This window comes from Crocodylus siamensis, chromosome 11 (assembly GCF_052110815.1).
Source record: "Crocodylus siamensis isolate JL-2025a chromosome 11, ASM5211081v1, whole genome shotgun sequence".
Lineage (NCBI taxonomy): Eukaryota > Metazoa > Chordata > Crocodylia > Crocodylidae > Crocodylus > Crocodylus siamensis.
Window position 1 is genome coordinate 61,380,199 of NC_143405.1, and position 21,645 is coordinate 61,401,843.

At 42.3% G+C, this 21,645-nt stretch overlaps 1 protein-coding gene across 1 annotated transcript in view; it reads right to left on the bottom strand.

The window, feature by feature from the left end:
- Nucleotides 1-21,645, bottom strand: part of TAFA1 (TAFA chemokine like family member 1) — a 312,360-nt gene that overhangs the window by 59,659 nt on the left and 231,056 nt on the right. The window contains exon 3 of the mRNA XM_090022617.1: nucleotides 5,637-5,777. Within this exon, the coding sequence (XP_089878743.1) occupies nucleotides 5,637-5,777 (141 nt within the window). The remainder of the gene's footprint in view (nucleotides 1-5,636; nucleotides 5,778-21,645) is intronic.

Genomic DNA, 21,645 nt, shown 5'->3' on the forward strand with positions numbered 1-21,645 from the left:
TAACTTCCAACTCAATGCAATGCCAAGGCCATTTCTTCTTGGTAGCAAAATAAATAAATTATTCTGAAGTCTGCACTGTCATGCAAATATCACATTGTACCATGTATATAATACACAGAGCTAGAAAACCCAGGAATTGAGCTAACAGACTGCAATTAAATATCTGGTGAAAGGGGCACTGTCTGCAACAAGGAGGAAGTTGAAGGAAATGTGTGGCTGCTGTGGAGGCTCTGAGATTGTAAATCCCCCACCAGCCTTTAAATATGATGTTAATATGTTTAGCAGGTCTGGAAACAAAGATTCATACAAGAAGCTGAACTATGATTGAAAACCAGAGAGGCTTGTAAAATGGAAGCGGAATAAAAAAAAATTGCACTACTTTTTGTCGAGGGCTAGATATACTCCATACTTTCCATATGGAGAATGCACATAGGGAATACAGAGAGAGCTTTTAAGGAATAATGAAAAAAAATGGAAGACCAAGCTCTCCCCTCCACATATTATCTATGAATGATGAGCAAACTCCCAGCCCTACTAGCAGGTCTACCAATGGTAGCAGAATTTTAGCCTTTAAAAAATATATATATAAAGGATCCAAGGAGATCCAATGTAAAGGAGAAATAGAGGCGGCTGTCTTGAAAAAGTCAGTCTGTTAACTTGGAATATTAGAGGGCTCCTTATTAAAAGGACCAACTTTGGGTTTTGGTGCAACAAAGAGCAAGTCAGGAAAAATTTTACTCGGAGATATAGTTTAGATACTTGCAAAGGCAATGCTCATCTGTTTTGCTGCTGGGCAAACAGCAATGCAAAAATGAAGGCCCTGGAGAGAGGCAGAGTATGTGACTATCAACACCCAAGTTAAACAAGCAAAGGAAAAACAATTCAGTTAGGAGTCAAAGGAATAAACCCCCACAGCAAAGAAGAAACACTATTAGTCAGGTGGCACACAATAAAAAATGCCTGGTATTTGGGCAAACATTCCTGCACTGCACCATTTTGCTCAAATATGCACAGGAAGGATGAAAATATATGCAATAAACCTCTAGCGAAAGGATTTTTTCAAGTGAGAAGGGAAAAAACCCCGTGGAGAGAGAAGGTGCAAGTTCAAAAGAATGGCTGATACGACCATGCAGGGGTAGTGTGCATATGTCATAAAAAAGACATTTTGCTCATATACCTGTCTTTGTAAAGAGGAGTTCAATAGAAGCTATGGAAGTCTAACTTCTGAATGTGAAACAAACCTCAGTGCCAATTCCTACGTGTCTAAACCTCTGGCTTGTAAGTCAGGAGGCCAAATCAGGAGCTTGATAGCACACTGACAGCAGCAATAGGTTTGGGGCTTAAGCATGTGGGAGATGTCTGGGCAATTCAAGAGGGCACATAAGAGTAGGAACAAATCCAACAGCAAACATGGGCATGAAGTGAAAAGGCAAATTCTGAAGACAAAGGATGTCTCCAACTGAGGCACTAGATGAGTTCTGAGAAGGGGAAAAGTGCTCAAAATGTTCCAGCAGAGAGACTGGCAGAAGAGGAGTAAAGCCTGAAAGCAAGCAGCATCGTTTGTACAATAGATGAGTCAACAGACTGGCTTTGCTGCGTAGTGAGCAACTTCAGATTTTGCTTCTCCCTTGCTTATGCTGCTCTGTAACTCCACGGCAAATGGGGTGGGTGTCAGGATAATGTTTTCCCAGTTGACCGGGTGGGATAGCTTGTGGCTTGGACAGACAGCGCGTTTACGATGGTGCAGCAGAGGGCAAATGACAGAGCCCCCTACACTGGGGTGACTTCTTCCAATCTAGTGCAGAATTACTCTTGAAAGAAGCAGAGGTGCAACTCCACCTGTCCCAGATGTACCAGTTAGGTGCTGTCTGGCTAAAAGCAAACAGCCATTCCCTCTTCCCCTGCCATCAAGCAGTGAGGCATAGTGATAGCTACATACTGCAGGTAGCTAGGCCAGGATAGGGCCCAGTGGGCATGTCTACATGAGATGCTTACTGCGCCTTGGTTTAACAACACTGTGCAGTGGTGTGTCATGGCGAAAACTGTGCTAATAGCCTCCTGCACAGTGTTATAAGGCTAATGCATAGTAGGGGTCACTGAACCAAGCGTCACTAAATATCCACTATAACTTTAGGTACTGTGCATTTAGTTAGTCCTTTATTAAGGCAGCAGTAAGCTAACGGTGCAATATCTAAGGCACATTAATGAATGTGTAGATGCACCCTGTCTGTCCATTTCTGGCCTGGTATAATTTGTATCAGTATAACCCAGGCAGTATATATTCATCCTTCTGTGCTTTTTTTAATAACGCAATGCCGACTGCTGTAATCTAGTTGGGCTGTACTCTCAAAGTCTAGGCAACTGGTTCCTGTTTCCAAGTCTGAGAGCCTGTTGATGCAACGGGAAGTGATGCTCTGCCAAGCGTCCTTCAAGACGAGTGCCTACTTCCCATCCTTCACAGCACAAGCAGCACTTCCACGTGGTGAACTTCACGCGCTAGCCAGAAGGTTGCTTATGTAAGCCCCGCTCAGCCTGAGCAAGGGTTGCAGAAACAGATTTTATGCAGGGAAGGGCTGTTTATCCTGACTAATACATTGTGAAAGGTCCATGCACTAATTCCCATGGCCCTTGAAAAATGCCAGGCTGACACTGCTTACGACTGACACAGTTTATCCACAGAAAAAGAAAGGACGTGGACAGGGGCCTTGCAAGCTCACCTGCTCTGGCTCAGGGACTCTATGGGGGTTAAGGAGAAGCTCTGTATCCTGTCCAGCTGGCATCCATACATCCTCCTGGGGCATTTTCTGATGCATCTGAAATGCTGCAAACTATCAAGGTCTTGAACCTGCTTCCAGTAGGTATGAGAGAGTTTGGCCCACAGATTTTAATGGAGTCAGGGTCCCAACTTATTCATATAAGCAACTGCATAGCCAGCAGATGACTTGACTCATGGTAACAATTCACCCTGAGCTGGGGTCCAGTTGGCAAGATGGGATCTATTTTCTCTTCCCAAGCCACGAGTCATCCAGTCCCCTCTCAGAACACGCTGTGTCTGCTTGGGTAGGTGTATAAGGGCCAGCAGGTATGCAAGAGCATCCATAACACATTTTGAAGGCACGGATCGAGGAGAGTTTTTCTGTGACAGATTATGATTTTAAGCAGCATACCTTGTACATCTTTTTGTCAGACTAAACCAGCTTTAGTGTTTTCCGATAGTCATTCAAGGGGGAAATGTGTTTACAGATGAGCCTTTGTAACGCGCCAATTAAAAAACAAGCCCAGACCAAGGAAGGAAGGATTTGGGAGCTGTCCCGAGTAAAGTTCTTACTGAAATCAGATAAAAGGAGTTTTTACTTTAGTGAAGATTGAACAAGTACTTACAGACCTTGAAGGCTTTGACCCACGATGGGTCATGTTCAGAATCAACAGCAAAGGATGAGGATAAAACAAAGGGTCAAGAAAATGCCATTGCAGTTGATCTTTGTAAACAGGATATCGGTATCCTAACCCTTCCTCAATCACTGACAAAAGAGCCCGTGTCCTGATTGCAACAATTACAAACTTAAAAGGGGAAAAGGCTCCTTTGTGGTTCGGTTTTTCTTCCTTTGTACTCACTGGAAGTCTTACCGCAGACTTCAGTGGGAGGAGGAGTCCACTTTCACATCGGCCTTTGTTTCATCCTCGCCCCTTTCAAAACCCCAGCTGATAACACTGCTTTTCATTGTAATCCAGACAGAGCTATTAAGCAGAGTGACTCCAAACCACACCTGCAGCTGACTTCTAACATCATTCCTCCTCGGAGCTGCTATACCAGCAACCTCTGAATGAAACGCTGCCACCGCACTGCACCTATGGGCTCCATTTGTCATGACCTGATGCAGAACATGCAAGTCTTCAAAGTTTCCAGTTTATTTTTAGTGAAGCCCAACAACAGGTATCACCTGCAGCTTCCTGAGAGTGCATTTTTTCCCCCTGACTGAGAGTCTTTGTACCAGAATAATTAAGCAATAAAACATGACAAGGTGTGAATTAAAGTGTAATCCTTCACCGCTACTATAGTTGCATTCCTAGGCCTGAGTCCAGAGGTTGAATGGCATTTCTAGGGTAACTGGCTCTGAATTATGGCCTCACAATTTAAGACCTTGAAAGCCTTTTTGAAATTATAAGAAAAGAAAGAAAAACAGGTTACATCGATAAACTACAACCGACACGCCATAAAGAAGAGATGAGGAAGTTTGAAGAGTCCACCTCCCCCACGAGTGAACAGCGTATTTTTTCTGTGTACTTAATATTTAACGACAGCGGCAGAGGACCCTGGCTGCAATGCTTTTGCAGGCCATAAAGCCGACAGGAACTTTCATCTAACTTTCAGTTAAAATTGAAACAGCTGTTGCTCTGTTGGCAGCCCCTTTGAAAATCCTGCAGCATGTGACTGAGGGAAGATGGCCAGGAAAAATAGATTGTCAAATCTGTCTCTCTCTCTGATAGAAAGCCACATTTTAAAATCTGCACCGGAATAGGGAACATAGGAGGCTTTGAAAATAACAGCTGTACCGTAGCGCTGCTGAGACCTGCCACTCGGAGGAATGTGTTGGCACTGAGCAGTATGCAGTCTGATTCAGAGTGAAAGGAAAACGTGATGCCTAGTGGCTTTTGGCGCTGCGAAGTAGTACAGGCAATGGCGCCACCAGATCATTAATGGTCAAATAAAAGTGAAAGACATAAATAAGAAACATTTCACAACTCCCCCCCACCCCGGTTAACAGGATGCTACTGATCATGCAACATTTACCAGTTTGTCTTCGTAACAAAAGCAGCAACTAAGCCCTTGAACTCAACAGCTTCTTCAGACATTGAATTTGGCTCAACATTGGGGTATGCACTCTGCTCGGTGTGCATTACTGGTTCACATGGATATGAAATAAATTATATAAAGGATGATAATCCCGGGAATATGCGTCTTGATACCACTGCTGGAGTAACAACTGAGCCGTTGAGCACTACCATTCAGTTCCCATAGGAACCCCCCCGGTCTAGTTTTCTTTTCCGAGGGAGACCATGGATGACAAAATTCTGCTTGGGGTACCTCGGCCAGAGCTGGGTTTTAATAAATAATGGAGATGTGCCATACCCAAATCAACTGCCCAGTTCCTTTCCATCTTCCCACAATGCTTATTATCGCTGGGGTTTTTTGGCAGCTGACTTTTCAAACTGTTAACTCAGGACAAACAATTGCTGTCACTTGTAATAAGCTAATGAGGCAGGCGGGGGCTGCAGCAGAGGGACGCAAGGGATAATACTGGCTGTCTGTTTACTAAAGGTGTGATTCTGTCACGAGACTTGCTGCATTTATGTGAATAGCTCCACTGACTGTGCTGCTGCTAATCCTGTGTGTAATAGCCCAAGCATGGGTTGCAGAATCAGTCTGTAAGGTAGCAGGCAAGGTATATCTGGATTGCAAAAGGCCAGTTCTTTGCATACAGTTTACACTTACAAATGTGTGTCTTGTCCTTTAAAAAAGAAACAAAAAAGGCCAAATCGGGGAACACAGCTCTGTTTACAATCATACATCACATATAGACTGTTTGCTAGGCACATACTCCACACGTCACGAATAAACTGGACATGCTACTTGCCATCAACACAGGAAGGTCTGTTTCTTGTTGTCCCAGCCACTTTCCCAGGTAGACAGGAGCATTTTACTGTTTGTGATCTTTCCTCAATTCGATTCTTATTACAACATCTGTGTGCTGCTATAACTTCACACGTTCCTCCTTCTGGCAAAAGAGAGAGAATATTGACACACTGATTAGGAAGACCTGCAATGGCCACTCAAAGCATCCAAGCATGCTGCTCCGCTCTCTCTTTGTGACGAAAGTGTCTGCCTACCAAAGGATTAGAAATGTGGTGTCTTCCATTATGTGCGCTCTTGTCTAGGGCTGGTGTTGCAATGCTTCAGATTTAATAAGAAATGCAAATAATTGCCCCCCCTCCCTACCCCCGAGAAGATAAGGCACCAAATCCTTCCTGCCTGTTGTAGGTTATTAGCCTCCGTCAGATCAATACAACTTTGTGGTCTGAATAAGGGGCCGTGTCATCGTACGGACCTGAAGGCATGAAGATACAGTTAGCACAGAAAAAAGCCCTCCTATTTGATTTCATCTCTCTTCCTCACACTGCCAGGCTATGCTCTTTGACACATTTACAGTGAATCAGAGAATCCATCTGGAAATAAGCTTCCCAAATTGCAGTGAACCCCACTGTTCAGGTCATGCAGAGGAAAAATCAGTTATTGTAGGGTCTTGGTATAGTCCAGGGTTTTTACCTCCCCAGAAGCCCCAAACAGGTAGTCCCAATGGAAGCAAAATTCCTGGATAATCCCAGGTCATCAGACATAGTATTTGTCCTTTGTTTTGTGCTTTATTAACATTTGCAGCCGGTCGCTTAAATAGACAGAGCTGTGGAAAGATAGATGGACAGACAGTAGCACATGGTTTATGAATATGCATCTAGGACGTATGCTGTGTACAGAAATTAAACGTTAAGAGCACTGTTCCCATTCACTTTAGCAATGTAGCACAGGATGATTAGGCTGTACAGTGGGTTAGTTCACTGCCCATTACATTTCTCGAGACCCGAGTTCAAACTGACTTTTGCTCCTAATTGCCAAGCGTTTAATAGTCCCAGCCTGTTCGCTAGCGGATATTTGTCCACATCGTGAACTTGCATCATAAATTTGGCAGTCTTGGTTTAAAACTTAATGCAAAAATTTCCACGCTGTGCAAAAGAGCACGCTGGGTAAGAAGGTGCACTAGGTTTACTATGGAACTGATTCTATTCTTGTCATCCCACTATGAGACGCTCCACTGTACCTTGCTTTACCTACAAGGAGCGGCATAATATAAAATGCATTGATTATGCAGTTGGATTCCCAGTTCATGCTCTGGTCTGAGTCTCTTGGGGGTGGCCACATGTTGCTAACTGCTTAACTGTAAGGAGCCTTTCAAGAGACCAAAAAAGACCTAAGAAACCAAGTCACAGTTCTTGCCTTGTTGTGGGACGCAAGGAAGTTACAACCTCCCTTGTGGAACAACTGATGCCCTATTGGTGCAGTGAGACAGGTACTCTGGAGGGAGCACTTCCTTGCAGTGGAGGAGCAGGCAAGGGGGCTTGGCTTAACTTTTCTGCCGCTGAAGTTATAGTAAGCAGGACCAATTCGAGAACAAACTCCTCTCTTGCTTTCCTACATAGCTGAGTAGATAATGTGATGCGTGAGCCCAAAGTGAATGAAGTCCATTAAATAATTATAGTAACATACCAAGAAGGAAGGATAGTGCAGCACAGTAAACCCAGCAGTTACAAAAAAGACCTTGTAGATGATCTCTCTATGAGACTGATAAAAAACTACTTTCTTTGAAGAGGATCCATGTATTTTACACAACTGGGAATGATATGTGATAAGCATATCCAAAATCCACACTAGCTCAAGGCCCCCAACTGAGAAGGACCCTGCCCCACGTGGAAATGCTTTACCATTTTAAATATTCAAACCTTTACAGGATGAGCCAGTCAAAGCTGCTTAAAGTCCATTAAGGTAAATGCCCCTAGGTCACATACACAAGGGGCTTAGGCTTGATGAGCTTGCAAACTTGGGAGAAGATGGGCTCCACTGTTAATACTTAACTTTTCTTGACAAGAAAAGCTGGGTCCTGTATTATGTATGTAGGTATTTGGCCAACTGATGCAGCTGTTTTATGAGCCAATATGTGCAATGGCAGAGAATTGCAGAACGGAGGCCCTATGAAGTGTCCCATGGGAAAAGGGGATTTGGGCACGCTCAGCCCAGCTCAGGATAAGAGCTTGATCCAAATCCTATTGAGGTCAATGGAAAATAAAAATCCTACCTAACTAACTGGCTTCAGAATCAGGCTAGAGATACAGTTTTCAAATATACAGTTATGATCTGACCCTGATAAACTGGCAGATTTGACTGTGTGTGAGCTGGGCTTTCAACAGGCAAAAATGCACATCAAAAGTACTGCATGTATGGTCCTGTAAATACTGCAAGTAAGCTAAATGTTTTCTTTTCCTATTAATTTCCCAGGCAGGACCTACTAACCATGTGAGATCAGCAAACAAAAATTGGCCTTGCTGACTCGATTTTCTATGCAAAATAATGGGCTGTGGCTGATGAGCTCTATAACACCTATAATTATACCGTGGAAGCTCAAGTTCATGTTGCAATAAAACATTTAACTCAAGAGGACAGGGGTATTTAACAGTGGTGAAATATAATGAAGCTATAAAGACAATTTAAAGGAATGAAACTTTTGTTGCTACTATTTGGTTTAATTCTTTGTTAACTGGGACTTTTAAAATTGGTGTAGCCTATAAATCGTATAGCAAAAAAAATCTTCCCTCCTCCACCAAAATGACATGACATATCATAAGAAGACGCTAAGGGTAAATTTTCAGCCCCTACTTCACAGGTTTTCAGACAAAAATTTGGTGCGTGATGCCAAACGTTTCATATCAAATACTAGTAACCCATCGGCCATCCCTGCAAGTGTTAGAATTTGCCCCTGCAAAATCTTTAGCTGCAAGAGATTCTGCAGGGACACATTTTGATAGCTGTGCACACAAGTGCTTGGTTTTGAAAAGTACACGTTTAGAGTGGAAGTACAAGTGTGCCCATGAAAATCTGTGCACACGTAAGGAGGTCAGAGAAGGCTGCACAGAAAATATGCACTTGCATTACTTGCATAAACATAGTGGCTATGTACAGACGATCAAAAAGCCTGAGGCTGAGTTGATTCAATCTTTGCAGGTTAATTTAAGCTGTATTGGTTGAACCAATAAGCTAGTGAGCGGACATTTACCTTTGATTCTGGTAATGCAGCCATATGCCTGCAGCGTCCCAAGCCGGAAGCTGGGGGGCGCTAGAGCCTGCCTTCCTACTTAGCTGTTGCAGACAGCCTGGGCCAAAGCTAACTCACCCATCCTGTGAGGGGAGGTTTGTGGGGGAGGTGCAAAGCATCCTGGGATGTGGGGGGACTGTGAGTTAAGTTGAATCTGGAGGGGATCTGGGACAGAAGTTCAATAAAGCACTTTAACCTAAATCAGTTCAGTCCGATACTGCATCCATTCAGGTTTATCTTAAACCAGTTTCAGCCATTTTGTGCACTGGACTTCTGTTGTGTTACAGATCTGAACCGGTTTCCGATTGCTTATACCGGTTTATGTATAATTTCTGTCCTTAGCCATACTGTCCTTAGCTCATAAATGATGAGCAAGAGATTAAATCCCTGATTCAACTTTTTAATGCAATGAAACAAAGTTCCAGGCCTGGATCTCTTATATTTAGCAGTCTTTTACCTTCAGATCCAGATGCTGCAACCCCAGCTGACTTCTATAAGCAGAACATTTGTCCACATATAAAATATTACCGGACATCAGGGATTCTCAAACTTTTTCACAGCACAGACTACATTGTCCTTGTTGCAATACCTAGGAACTCTAGAGTCACGGATAAGTAAACAAGTGTGTTAGGTGCTGTGCAAACATACACAACCCCAAAAAGTTTAGAGAGAAGGATTATATTGTAGACATTCATCTCTTACTCGTGTTAAAACCCACTCATTCCATGAACACTTTTCATATTTCACGTTGGTCTTGGTTTTGAATGGGAATGCTGTGATGCAGCATGCTACTGAGTGGGTCTCAGAGGCATGGAAAGTCTTACAACAGCACAGTATGGCTTCTGGCTAGAATTGTAGAAAATGCCTCTTGGCGGTTGCTTTCTATTGAAAGGTAACAATGCATACAGATAATCTGACTTTCATGCCTGATTGCCTAAAAGTTGCTCAGAAAACTAAGCCTATCTAAATACCACTAGAAATAATAATCTGGACATCTTTACAACGGTTGTGGTGTTCCCCCCACCCCACATCCCCATTATTGCTACGTGGCCTTTCCTTGAATAAAATCTAAACAAACTCATTTTCTCTACTCTTATTTGTGTCATTGCTCAGGCTTTGTTGATTAAATGTTAGGGATTAAATATTCACTAAAGCAGGTCTTTGGTAGAGACAACACAGAGATAAGCAATCATATACCCTCCTGAGTTTGGAGTCATTAATAAAAAGATACTGAAGGGAGGATTTTAAAATGCTTTTTATGCTTTCCCCCTCTTTCTTGCAGGGGGTTCACAGAGGAGTGAATTGCCTCGAGTAAAACTGGGCCCCTGCTAACAAGACATCTCCCCGCCTTCAGGACAGGTGCAGTTTTAAGGCGTCAAAACTGGATGCGCTACTTGGCAGCCTGCCTGTCTCTTAGCTACCATTGTCCTTCTCAACATGACGGCTGGTCGCTGACTGACATATATGGTAACAGCTCCATTAATTGACTTCAATTAATTTGACCAGTTTCACAAACTGAGGTTTTATCCCCTCCCAAAGTCTTCATTACATTTATAATACGGCAGTTGCTTAGTTTTGGGGGTTTTTTTAAAGAGAAGCTACCCAACACTTTATACAAGTATATCAATGTCGACATGGGTGATAGACCAAAATATATATTGTATGAATGTGCAGTCATGTTTATAGACTTTTAAAAAACATAGATTATTGACTCAAGACTGTAAGAGCTCCCTGGGAGCCATTACTCTGAGTGTCATAAATGCATATTTAGGGACTTGTATAAAAATGTGGATTATTGACCTGATAGGCTGTAACTGCACCAAAAGTTTAAATCATTGTTGCAAATGACAGGAAAGCCTTTTCTGAACATTTTATGGTCTACTGAGCGAATGTAGCTGCTGGCTTTGTTTGTAAACTAACAGTCTGATCCAACTCTCGCTGCTGTCAATAGGAGACTTCCCACTGATTTTAAAGGAAGAAGAATTGGACTCTAAATCCCTTCTGTAAAGAGCCTTCTGAATTTTTTTGTTGAAAGTTATTGCACATAAAGGCAGGTCCTTCATTACTTACTAAGAAAAATAACTTGCCTTCTTAAAAAGCTTTTTTCCCCTTCATGTGAAATACTCAAAGGAAAGAGTGTACAATATGGAGTAGGGGCCCGCAAAATTACCAGTCTTGTCCTGTCTCCAAGAAACTGAAGGCGTGATTGGGAATAACCCAAAACATCTCATGTCCTTTCAGCTCAACCTAAGTGAGGTTTTATGGGCAAATATTCATTTTCTGCCAAAGCCTTCATCCCAAGTTGTGCCAATATACACACTGCAGCACTGACTTTAACAGGAAGAACAATGGCAGGCCTAGACAGGAAGAACGGCCCACTTCTTATCAGGGTTGAATTTGTATGAGGACCCAGCGCCTTGGGTGAATTCTTGCTGTGAAAGAGGAAGAATTTGCTTCCTGAGCAGATCCTGGACTCGCAAGGATAGGATACCTGCCATCTGTTGCATTACAATCCTTCTCCCAGTCCAAGTCTTTCAACTGTATGGGCTTAAAATGTTAAAGAGTAAAGGGCTTGAGATGTTCAAGGGTAAAAACGACTAAGTTTATATGCATGCTTCTCACAGTAAAAAAAGGATAATTTAACTCCTGAAAATAGACTCATTTTACATCAGAGAATGCCAAACCCCTGAAAATGTGTTCAATTATCTCTCTGTTACAAAGCCACCTTATGTTTATATACCACAGAGTGATAGATTTTACCGTATGAAACTACTGCCTGCGGCTAGGATTTAAGATATCTAAATTGGCTATAGGGTCTGAGCGCATGCCTGGCAGAAGCCAAAATCCCATCTTTGAGTCATCTTCGGTTTTTTCTCTCTCTAGCTGAGAGGTAATCATGAAAGCATATTTTGCACTTCAAAATTATAACGCGCCTCGGTATTCTTGCAGAGGCAGACCTTATCAGTAAACAAACATAAAACCGGCAAACGGCAGTCCTGATTTGTGTTATACATTGTGCAAGTCATTAACTATGACTCAGGTAGCCAAACTTATAAGTTCTCTTTCTGACAGTGATGACAATTTAATAGTATTTGACTCTGCTGAGTTACATAGAGCATCCTGCGGCAATGAGAGCGGTTGTTTATCAAAATGATAAACATGTTTTCATTTCCTCCTTGGCTGCATGTATGTGATCAGAAGTCTAAGGCCATCAAGAATTCACTTATTCTGGCCACCAGGCAGACATTAAGCTATTCAGGACCATCTGTGCTTGAAATGAGTTCCACTTAATGGACCTTCCTAGGGCAGGTCAGTCATAATGAATGCATGTGTGCATGAATGCATGAGCAAAGCAGCACTTAGTTGAGACTTCTTGGGCTCTTGTTCAGGGGCCCAAAGAGTTGATAGATAAAATATGCTTTCCTTTTTTAGGGTTATCTAGCCATTGATTTCATAATCCAGGCCCTCTATTACATTTGCTTCCTGCATCACCAGGACTCCATGCAATCTAATTGAGTTGACGGCTGTAGGAAACGGTGACCGCTGTTTAGAAAACACCTAACGAGTTTGTAGACTCAGCTGGGTCATGTCCTGCCTTGGGTCACACCACTGCAGCTCCCTGTGGAACTGTAGGCAGAGGCAAGAATACCAAGCTAGTCCTGTCATTTCCAGCCATTTTGCTGGAACTGTTGCCGGTGTTGAAGAATTCAGTTTATTTACACGCAAGCAGAGGCTATGAGCTTGTCTATGTGGCAATGTTGTCAACTACCTAATTAAAAAAAAAGACAATCTTATTCTGACTTTCACTAAAGGCTCATAAAGCATCACTGACACCTTCATAAAGGATTAAAGTGCTTTAGTTTTCAAGCAAGTGTTTATTAGCATGACAGTAACAGGCAGTATTTTAGCCTTTAAAGACATATTCAAAGTGGAACTAATAGGGAATAATGCCATTTTACACATGTCTGCTTACCCCACATCACTTTACGAACATCCTAGAGAAAGCAAAGGCAATTCAGCAATAGCCATTTCTGCAATTTAGAAAAGACTCCTGATTTAGAGGCTGCAGTTTGAAGAGTTTTGTGATTCAAATCATCTTTGGAAACTTCCCAGCTGTAATTAATACATTCATAAGCTTTAATCAAAATGTTTATGCCGGTTAATGTGCCAGAACTACAGATTACCCAGGGCTCAGGGGAAAATACTATACTTTATCCTAAAAAATAATCATCTGCTATTAAATTACTTACACAATAGGGTCTTGCTTCTAACCTGCAAAATGTAAGAGATGGAAAATACAGGGGGCCACAGTCCTACAAGAGACCGTCTATATGTCAGCACATAAAACTCAGCACGCCACACGCTGATGAGCAGGGATCCTGGTTTTCTCTGATAATAAGAAATCCCCAATTTTCAGATTTAAAAAAGTAACCCAAAATCCACAGTTTTCTGTGATTAAAATGAAACACCACTATATATGTAAATGAAATTATAAATATAATTATACACACACGCGCACACACACACACACAATTATATTCGTATAAATGAAACACCGTTATATATAGATATAGTTTCATAATTTCTAGGGTTGGAAGGGACCTGAGCAGATCATCTAGTCCGGCCCCTGCCATGGCAGGAAATAATACTGGGGTCAAACGACCCCAGCAAGATGTTCATCTAACCTCCTCTTAAAAACTGACAGTGAAGTAGCGCCTCCTGGTATCTAGCCTAAGTGGTGTTTCATTTTAATCAAGGAAAAATGTGCATTTTGGTTAGTTTTTAATCTGAAAATTGGGGATTTCTTATTATCAGAGAAAACCAGAATCCCTGCTGAGTGACAACTCGTGACAACTTCTGTGTGCTAGCCTATCCATAACAATCCATATCTGACTCAGAAAGAAATCAGTTGCATAGGAGGCACATGCTGGCATCCAGCAGGATTGTTGGGAATGAGGACGTCTGCATAGAAACCAGACAGCAGCCTTATTTTTAAGATTAAGGATTAATTGTAGTCCATGTTTGAAATGCTGGATCCCCAAAGCAGGCAAATTTAATCTTAAGGCTAAAGTCCTTAAATCACTTCCAGTTCTTCCTTAACCTGTTCCATTGTGATAACCAATGCAGTAAAATTGTGAGTGATGTATTACACGTTGAGATAAAGGAACGTGTGTGTTGCTGTCAGTTAAACAATACTTAGTGTATGCATTGCAAGCTGCTCCATTATATAAGGCATGTTCTTCACCCAGCAGGTGATAATAGATTTTTGTGGTCTGTTTGCTAAATACATATTTACATTTTTCCTTAGTACCCATTATTTGCATTGCTCATTATATGTGGGCCAAAGGAGATATATTATTTCAAGTGTGGAAAGAGTCTGCACAACATAGGCAAAGTAAACGACTCCTGCTGTGGGTCATTAAGTTTGAGGTTGGAAAATTATTCTCGTCAACATAAAATGATGGGGCTCTATAGATGCAGGGCCTTGTCTGTAAAAAACCAAACAAAACAAAAAACAGATAAGAAAGTCCCCATCAGTTGACGAGAGAGGGAACTTTTGCAAAAGATGTGATTTTGTGATTTTTGTACATTCGGTTGCACGAGGAAAATGCGAGTCATACCCCATATGGATGTAGAAAACACCTGCCCCGGTTTAAAAATGTGATGGCATGTATAAAAAAAAAAGTTAATGTAGCTATCAACATGTTTTTTCTTTCAACTGAACTCTCTTGAAAGTGAGTTGCTAACTGTAGGACTATGAAAACATTATAGGATGGATCAAGCACAGGTACTCTGGGGAAGTGGCCTTGGCAGCAGCTCAGACTCCCAGGTGGACTTGTGGCCGGCTCAGAAACAACTAGGGGGGATTGGACGGCACGCACATGTTGGAGGGGGTCCTGGCCCTATTATTACCTGTCTCCTCCCCTTCCTGTTTCCTACCGAGGTATGCAGCAGTCATTAACAACTTGAGGCCTTGATCCAACCACTGCTGCCATCAGTGGCCCTGAGGTCAAGCCTTTAGTACAAGGAATTTGTTTTTTGCTTGTGTTTTGGGTTTTCAAACGTCACAAGTTCAACAGTCGACCGTCACCTCTCATGCAACGCTACAGTTGAAGAACGGGTAAAACAGCTGACCCGGGATCTGGCTGTAAATAGACGGGATGGCACGAGGATGCAGATACGTTGTTAAACACATGGCAGAGTCACCGTCACACGTGAATGACAATCCTTCCTTTTGGTACAACAGCAACGTCCAAGACCCTTCTAATTAATTAGCAATGAGCTCTGGAGACAGTCACAGATTTGGGTACTGCTGCCATTATCTCTACTGCTGGTATGGATTTTGAAGCAAATGAACATTAGGTCGTAACACCCTCCAAAGGCACAATGTATGTATTTATTCAGAAATATAACATAATTGGGGTTTAAGTTCTTGTACTCAAAGTTTAAAATGAACCATGCTTTCTAAAGTAATTGCTATAATAGCTACACATCTAGCAGCTAAATCTTATTATTAACATTACAGGGAATCGATGCTTTGAAAAATAAGTGACTAGAGGAAAAGTAAAACCGCTCTCTTTCTCTTTCTCTGAACGAAAAATTGTGTTTTGTGATGTATTGTTGAAACAGCCCTTATGCCTTAGCAGACTGTATTTAATACTCCATGTGGGTACATGAAGATAGACAAGCTTTTTTTTTTTTTTTGGGGTGCCTGAGTTAGTTCTTTAGTGGGAACTCCCAACTTCTAATTTATTATTCCTTAATCCATACAATTGGACCCCAACCTCCTTTCAAAACGGTGTCTCATTATCAGGGATCTTGGTTTTCTTTGCTTTAAAAAAAAATCCCCACTTTTCAGATTTAAAAAAGTAACCCAAATCCACGTTTCCATGATCAAAATGGAACACTGCTATATATATCGATATCAATATCGATATATTAACGGTGTTTCATTTTGATCACAAAAAATGTGGATTTTAGTTTACTTTTTTTAGTAACCAAAAAATGGGGATTTTTTAAATCAGAAAAAACTAGGGTCCCTGCTCATTATTACTCTCATTCCCCTACTTTCCAGGATCTTTTCCCCTTCTGTTGAGGTTCTGACCCATCAACGCAGTATCTGAGCACTGGAACTGAATCAGATTCTGGACCCAGACCCAGTGCAGAACCCACAAACAAATGTGTGTTCAAGTCAGGACTTCTTGGTTGTAACTACTGCCGGTGAGACAACTTTCACTGAATTTATTTCTTTCTTTTGTGAGAAGCAGCTGTTTTTATGAAACTGGGATGTTTGCCTCCAAAACACATTTATTCTGATGAAAATTCCCTAAAGAAAACATCTATTTTGAAGCAACGACATCCTGGGCTGCGTTGGCAGGAGCGTTGCCAGCAGCTGGAGGGCAGTGATTCTTCCCCTCTATTCTGCACTGGGGAGGCCACATCTGGAGTCCTGTGTCCAGTTTTGGGCCCCCACTACAGAAAGGATGTGGACACATTGGAGAGAGTCCAGCGGAGGGCAAGGAAAATGGTTGTGGGCCTGGGGGGTATGACTGGTGAGGAGAGGCTGAGGGAACTGGGCTTATTTAGTCCACAGAAGAGAGAGAGAGGAGATTGAATAGCAGCCATCACCTCCCTGCAGGGGGGCTGCAAAGAGGATGGAGCTGGACTGGTCTCCGTGGGGGCAGATGACAGGACAAGGAGCAATGGGCTCCAGTTGTAGCAAGGGACGTTTAGGTTGGATAACAGGAAAAACTCTCTCACTTGGAGGGTGGTGAAGCACTGGAAGAGGTTACCCAGAAAGGTGGTGGGATCTGCATCCTTGGAGGTTTTTAAGGCCTGACTTGACAAAGCCTTTCCAACCCTCATTTTTTATGATTTTCTATAAACAATATAAAAATATGCTCATGGAGATTTTGACATTTCACTTTGGGATTTTACCTTCTGGACCTTTTTTAATACTATTTTATTTTTATATATATATCCCATGACAGTTTTGGGCTCCACAATTCAAAAAGGATGTGGAGAAGCTTGAGAGAGTCCAGAGGAGAGCCACGCGCATGATCAGAGGTCAGGAAAACAGATCTTACGATGACAGGCTGAGAGCCACGGGACTCTTTAGCCTGGAAAAGCGCAGGCTCAGGGGGGATCTGATGGCCACCTATAAGTTTATCAGGGGTGACCACCAGGACCTGGGGGAACGTCTGTTCACCAGAGCGCCCCAACGGATGACGAGATCAAACGGTCACAAACTCCGCTGCGACTGATTCAGGCTGGACATAAGGAAAAACTTCTTCACTGTCCGAGCCCCAAAGGTTTGGAACAGACTGCTGCCGGAGGCGGTTCAAGCGCCCACTTTGAACACCTTCAAGACACATGTGGATGCTTATCTTGCTGGGATCCTATGATCCCTGCTAACTTCCTGCCCCTGGGGCAGAGGGCTGGACTTGATGATCCTCCAGAGTCCCTTCCAGCCCAAATGTCTATGAAATCTATGACACGTCCATCAGAGAGAGCAGTTTTACTTTTGTTCTAGTCACTTATTTTGCAAGGCATCTATTCTCTGTAATGCTAATAATTAAATAGCATTTCCATGCAACAGAAATGTGGACTCTGCCTTGTGCCAGAGTCATGCAGTCTACTAAATCTGGTTTCGTACTTGCCGGAGTTAACAAGGCAAGTGATGGTGGATTTTTGATAATGGGCACTGATATAGGATCGGAGGAAAAAGACTTCACAGGTCCAACCTCTGAAGGCAGGATCATCCTGAACTAAACTGTTTCAGCCAAGTGTCCACCCAATCTGCATTTGAAAGTTTAAAGATGGATGGGATGGAGATTCCACAAGTTCTCCAGGTAGCCTGTTCCAGTGCTTGACCACCCTCAACATCTCTCCTAATCTCCAACCTAAATTTCCTCTGCTACAACTTGAGGTCATTGCTCCTCGTCTTGTCCCCTGCCATCAGAGAAAATAAGTAATCCCTATCCTCTCTGTAATCCCTCGTAGGTATTTGGTATCAAATCCCCGCTCAGTCCTCTGTTCTCCAGACTAAACAATCTTAGCAACTTGAGCCTTTCCTCCTAAATCATGCTTTCCAGGCCTGTAAACATCTTTTGTTGCTCTGCACTGGACTCTTTCCCATCTGACCACATCCATATAATAAGCTATGGCCAGGCACTGAGACATTCAAGCAGTAAGAAAGCCTCTATTTGGTAACTTTGCCAACAAAATCCTTAAACCCCAGATTTCCGGTCTATTGTATGCTTACTCTATTTTACGGAGATGAAAAGAAAACTCTTTTTTGCTTTATAACTATCAGAAAAGAAGTAAAATGCACAGTTCTAATACTTGGGTGGCCAACCTCTGGCACCTGCCACAAATGTCAGGGGCTGCCTGTGGCAGATCAGGGAGGGGAGGAGCAACACAGTGGTAGATAGGGCAGGGAGGAGAAAGCAGAGCAGCAGATGGGGCAGGAACCACAGGGAAGGGAACAGACAGCAGAGCAGCAGATTGAAAGGGATCCTAGGCCAGGAAGCAGAAGAACAGGCAGGGAAAGGTATTGGAGTGGCACGTAAGGAGAGCGCAGGGCTACCTTGTGCCATACCTGCTAAAAAAAAGTTGCCCTCCGGTTCTCTAATATTTTAAATGCTATTCACTCTAATCTCAATTTTCTTTAACCTAGGAAAAAGAAAGTGAAAGATGTCCAAAGAAACTCATAACACTTACTAAGCGCAGTACTTTGTGCAGCTGCCCTTAAGGCTGAACTTCCTGCTTGCAGACTTCTTTCATATTCAGGACTCTTTGCCATTCAATATAATGCAAAAAGGAAGAATATGAAATGGCCTAATCATCAAAGGATTTGTAGTCCCTTAAAATTTGCCATTCACCTTTCCTGCTGTCAACCCAAGCAGCTTACAAATTTGTATACCTAGATGCTGCCTACAGTTCAATCCACAAGAAGTTGTTTGTACAGAGATATTAGGAAGAGAGCATTTTTGTAAGGGAAAGCTGCTATGGGTCCTACTCCTGAACTCACAAAGAAGCCCCAGAGCATGGTAATGTGCAAGATGTGGGTGGCAGATTTACTGCAAGGTTATGTATTTCCATATCAAACCAATATACCCACTAGAGAATTGGTCCTTCTACTAAAGAGCCTTGCAAATTGATCTCTTGAGAAATTTGCACAGGACCTTGTTTTTAAGCATATTTAAGAAAAAAAAATCCTCTTGGAGATGAATCAAAGGCAAACGGTAGCCAGAAAAACAAGTCAGGCTTCAGGCATCTAATGCCTCTGGCACGTAGCATTTCGACTGACACAACAACAAAATGTATTAGCTGAAGCATTCCAGAAGCCAGTGGGTCAAAGGTGGGCAAACTTCATATAACTGAATGATACGTTACAAGAATTTTGTTCGAGCTATGACGTGAATGCAAGAAGTACCAATTTTTAATTACAGGCTTATATACATGTATGAAATATATGCATGTGTATATAGCGGTTGTATATGAGAAAGTGCCTCCGTTCCTTGATAGGCAAAGTAAAGAAAACCATCAGGTAGAGATGCTTATGGGTGTATCATGCTGACATATTGTAATCTTTCCTGTCTTTTTCTTACAGGGAGTATTGGAAGCAAATTGCAATAGGCAGTATTAGCATTCCTGTATTGATGAACTATGAAAAGCAGATATGTAATCAACAAAGGAGCCAGGAATCCAGCATGCTCTTGGTAGGGCTCTTCTATGTTTTTAATGAGGTATTTTTGACTTCAAAGGGAGACCAACAATATCAAGTTGGAGAAATGCTGATCAGACCAGACAGCTGAGACTTCTTGGTGGGATTTGCAACTGTAGGACTGCACTCACTTGAACTTGAATGAACAGGGAGCATTTTTTAACCATGGGTGTTCAGAGGTAAAGGAGAAAATCTGCAAAAAAGAAAAAGCATCTAAGTGGCTAAAAGTGCCCAATTCTCATTTTCAGAAGGAAGAGGTATTTAGGACCCTCAGTCTTAGTGGCTTTTAGTGAGACTCGGATTTCCTAAATATTTAAGTCACTTGCAAATGAGACGTGCCTGTCTAAATCAGTTAGCCCTTGCAACACTGAGTGGGGCAATGTCTAAACACCATGTAAAATCTGTCCCTAAGTCACTTAGGAGATTTTGAAATTTTAATCTTTAATTTGTCAGCTCAATATTTTATTACGCTGGTGAACATTTTTTTGCAGAGCCTTGCTGCTTTGAGGAAGAGCTAGTAGAAAGCACTGGATTACTATGGTGAAAAGGGGGACATTTATTTGCTCTTTGATTTTAAGATTGCACCTGGATAATAGCAACGCGGACATAGCTAAAGGTGTAACGTGTCTGCCCTAACCAGGGAAGATTTGGCTTCTCCAGAAATTGTACTGTAATTGCTCAAGGAAGGTCTTAATATAGCCAAATAAATGAAAGACAGAGAGAGACCTGTTCTACCATCCACTCCGTGCCTTTGCAATTACAGAATTGCTCTTTATGATGTATTTCCTTTAGGGCCTCTCTACATTTTCTCCTTCACCCACACATTTCATTTAAAGAATGCTAGTTAATTCCTCTAATAGTTTTAGGAGCACTCTGACAGGAGAAATAAAGACAAAATATCTTGAAAGCACCATAGAACATTGTTTCAAAGGGCATAATCTGATGGGCATTTGCTCTAACTTTGTGATAAATGAAGGAAGGCTATTTTGACAGCGAAAAGTCTATCAGTAAAAATATGGTGCTCCATTAAATACAGCCGGGGACCAATAAAAACAATTTATAGGTTGCAAAAAAAAAGGGGTGGGGGTGGGAAATCTGGTTTACGATGAGATATCCTCAGGTAGTTTAGGAATGACTAATCTTTAGAAATGCACAGGTTAAGTGCTTAGAATATAGCAACTAAGAAAGGTTCTGGAGATTATTTCTGATGTGTGGAAATGACATCAACTCACTTTTTCTGAAGCAGCTTCTACTTCTGAGGCAGTAGGAACCAGCCCTACAAAAGGATTTGACCACCTAAACTCTAACTCCCACTTCAGGTGTCCACATCTGAAACAGCGACCCAAAACCTCCATCTCAGCTCTTGCTTAGCCCTGGAGATCTCTCTCACGTGGCCCTGGGTCTCTGTGTGCCCAAGTTCTCCACTCTCATCCGTTCTAGGTGACTCAAGCCCTGTAGCTGGGCATGGCCAGAAGATGCGTCAGCCTTGACCCTGCTGAGATCCTTAGCACAACACCCAGGTCGAACAGACAAAGCGCTCTGCCTCCAGGGAACCGTTCTTGGAGAACATTTACTACATCAGGCCCACAAAGAAACAGCCATAAGAATAGGCAGTAGCCCCATTATACCTAATAGCTACAAGGTTGGGATGCTCAGCCAGGATGTGCTAAACTTTTAGATCCTGCCATATCCTTACCTCCACTGATTTCCAAAGGCCCAAGACTCCACCCATGAGATCTTTTATCTTTTACATGTGGCATTTCTAACTTGTTTCTTCTTATATTAGTTGTGCAAAACTAAAATATGAGTGCCATCCGGAGAGCTGCAACGACTGGACAAATGGGTTGGTAACGAATTCATGAAAGAATATTCAACTTTTGCAAAGAAGATGTAGAAAAATGAGAGTTGTATATGCAGATTATGTTTTGATAAAATGGCCAAGAGATAAATTCAGCCCGGGATAATCTTATTCTCCAAGGTGATTAGCCTATGGAGAGT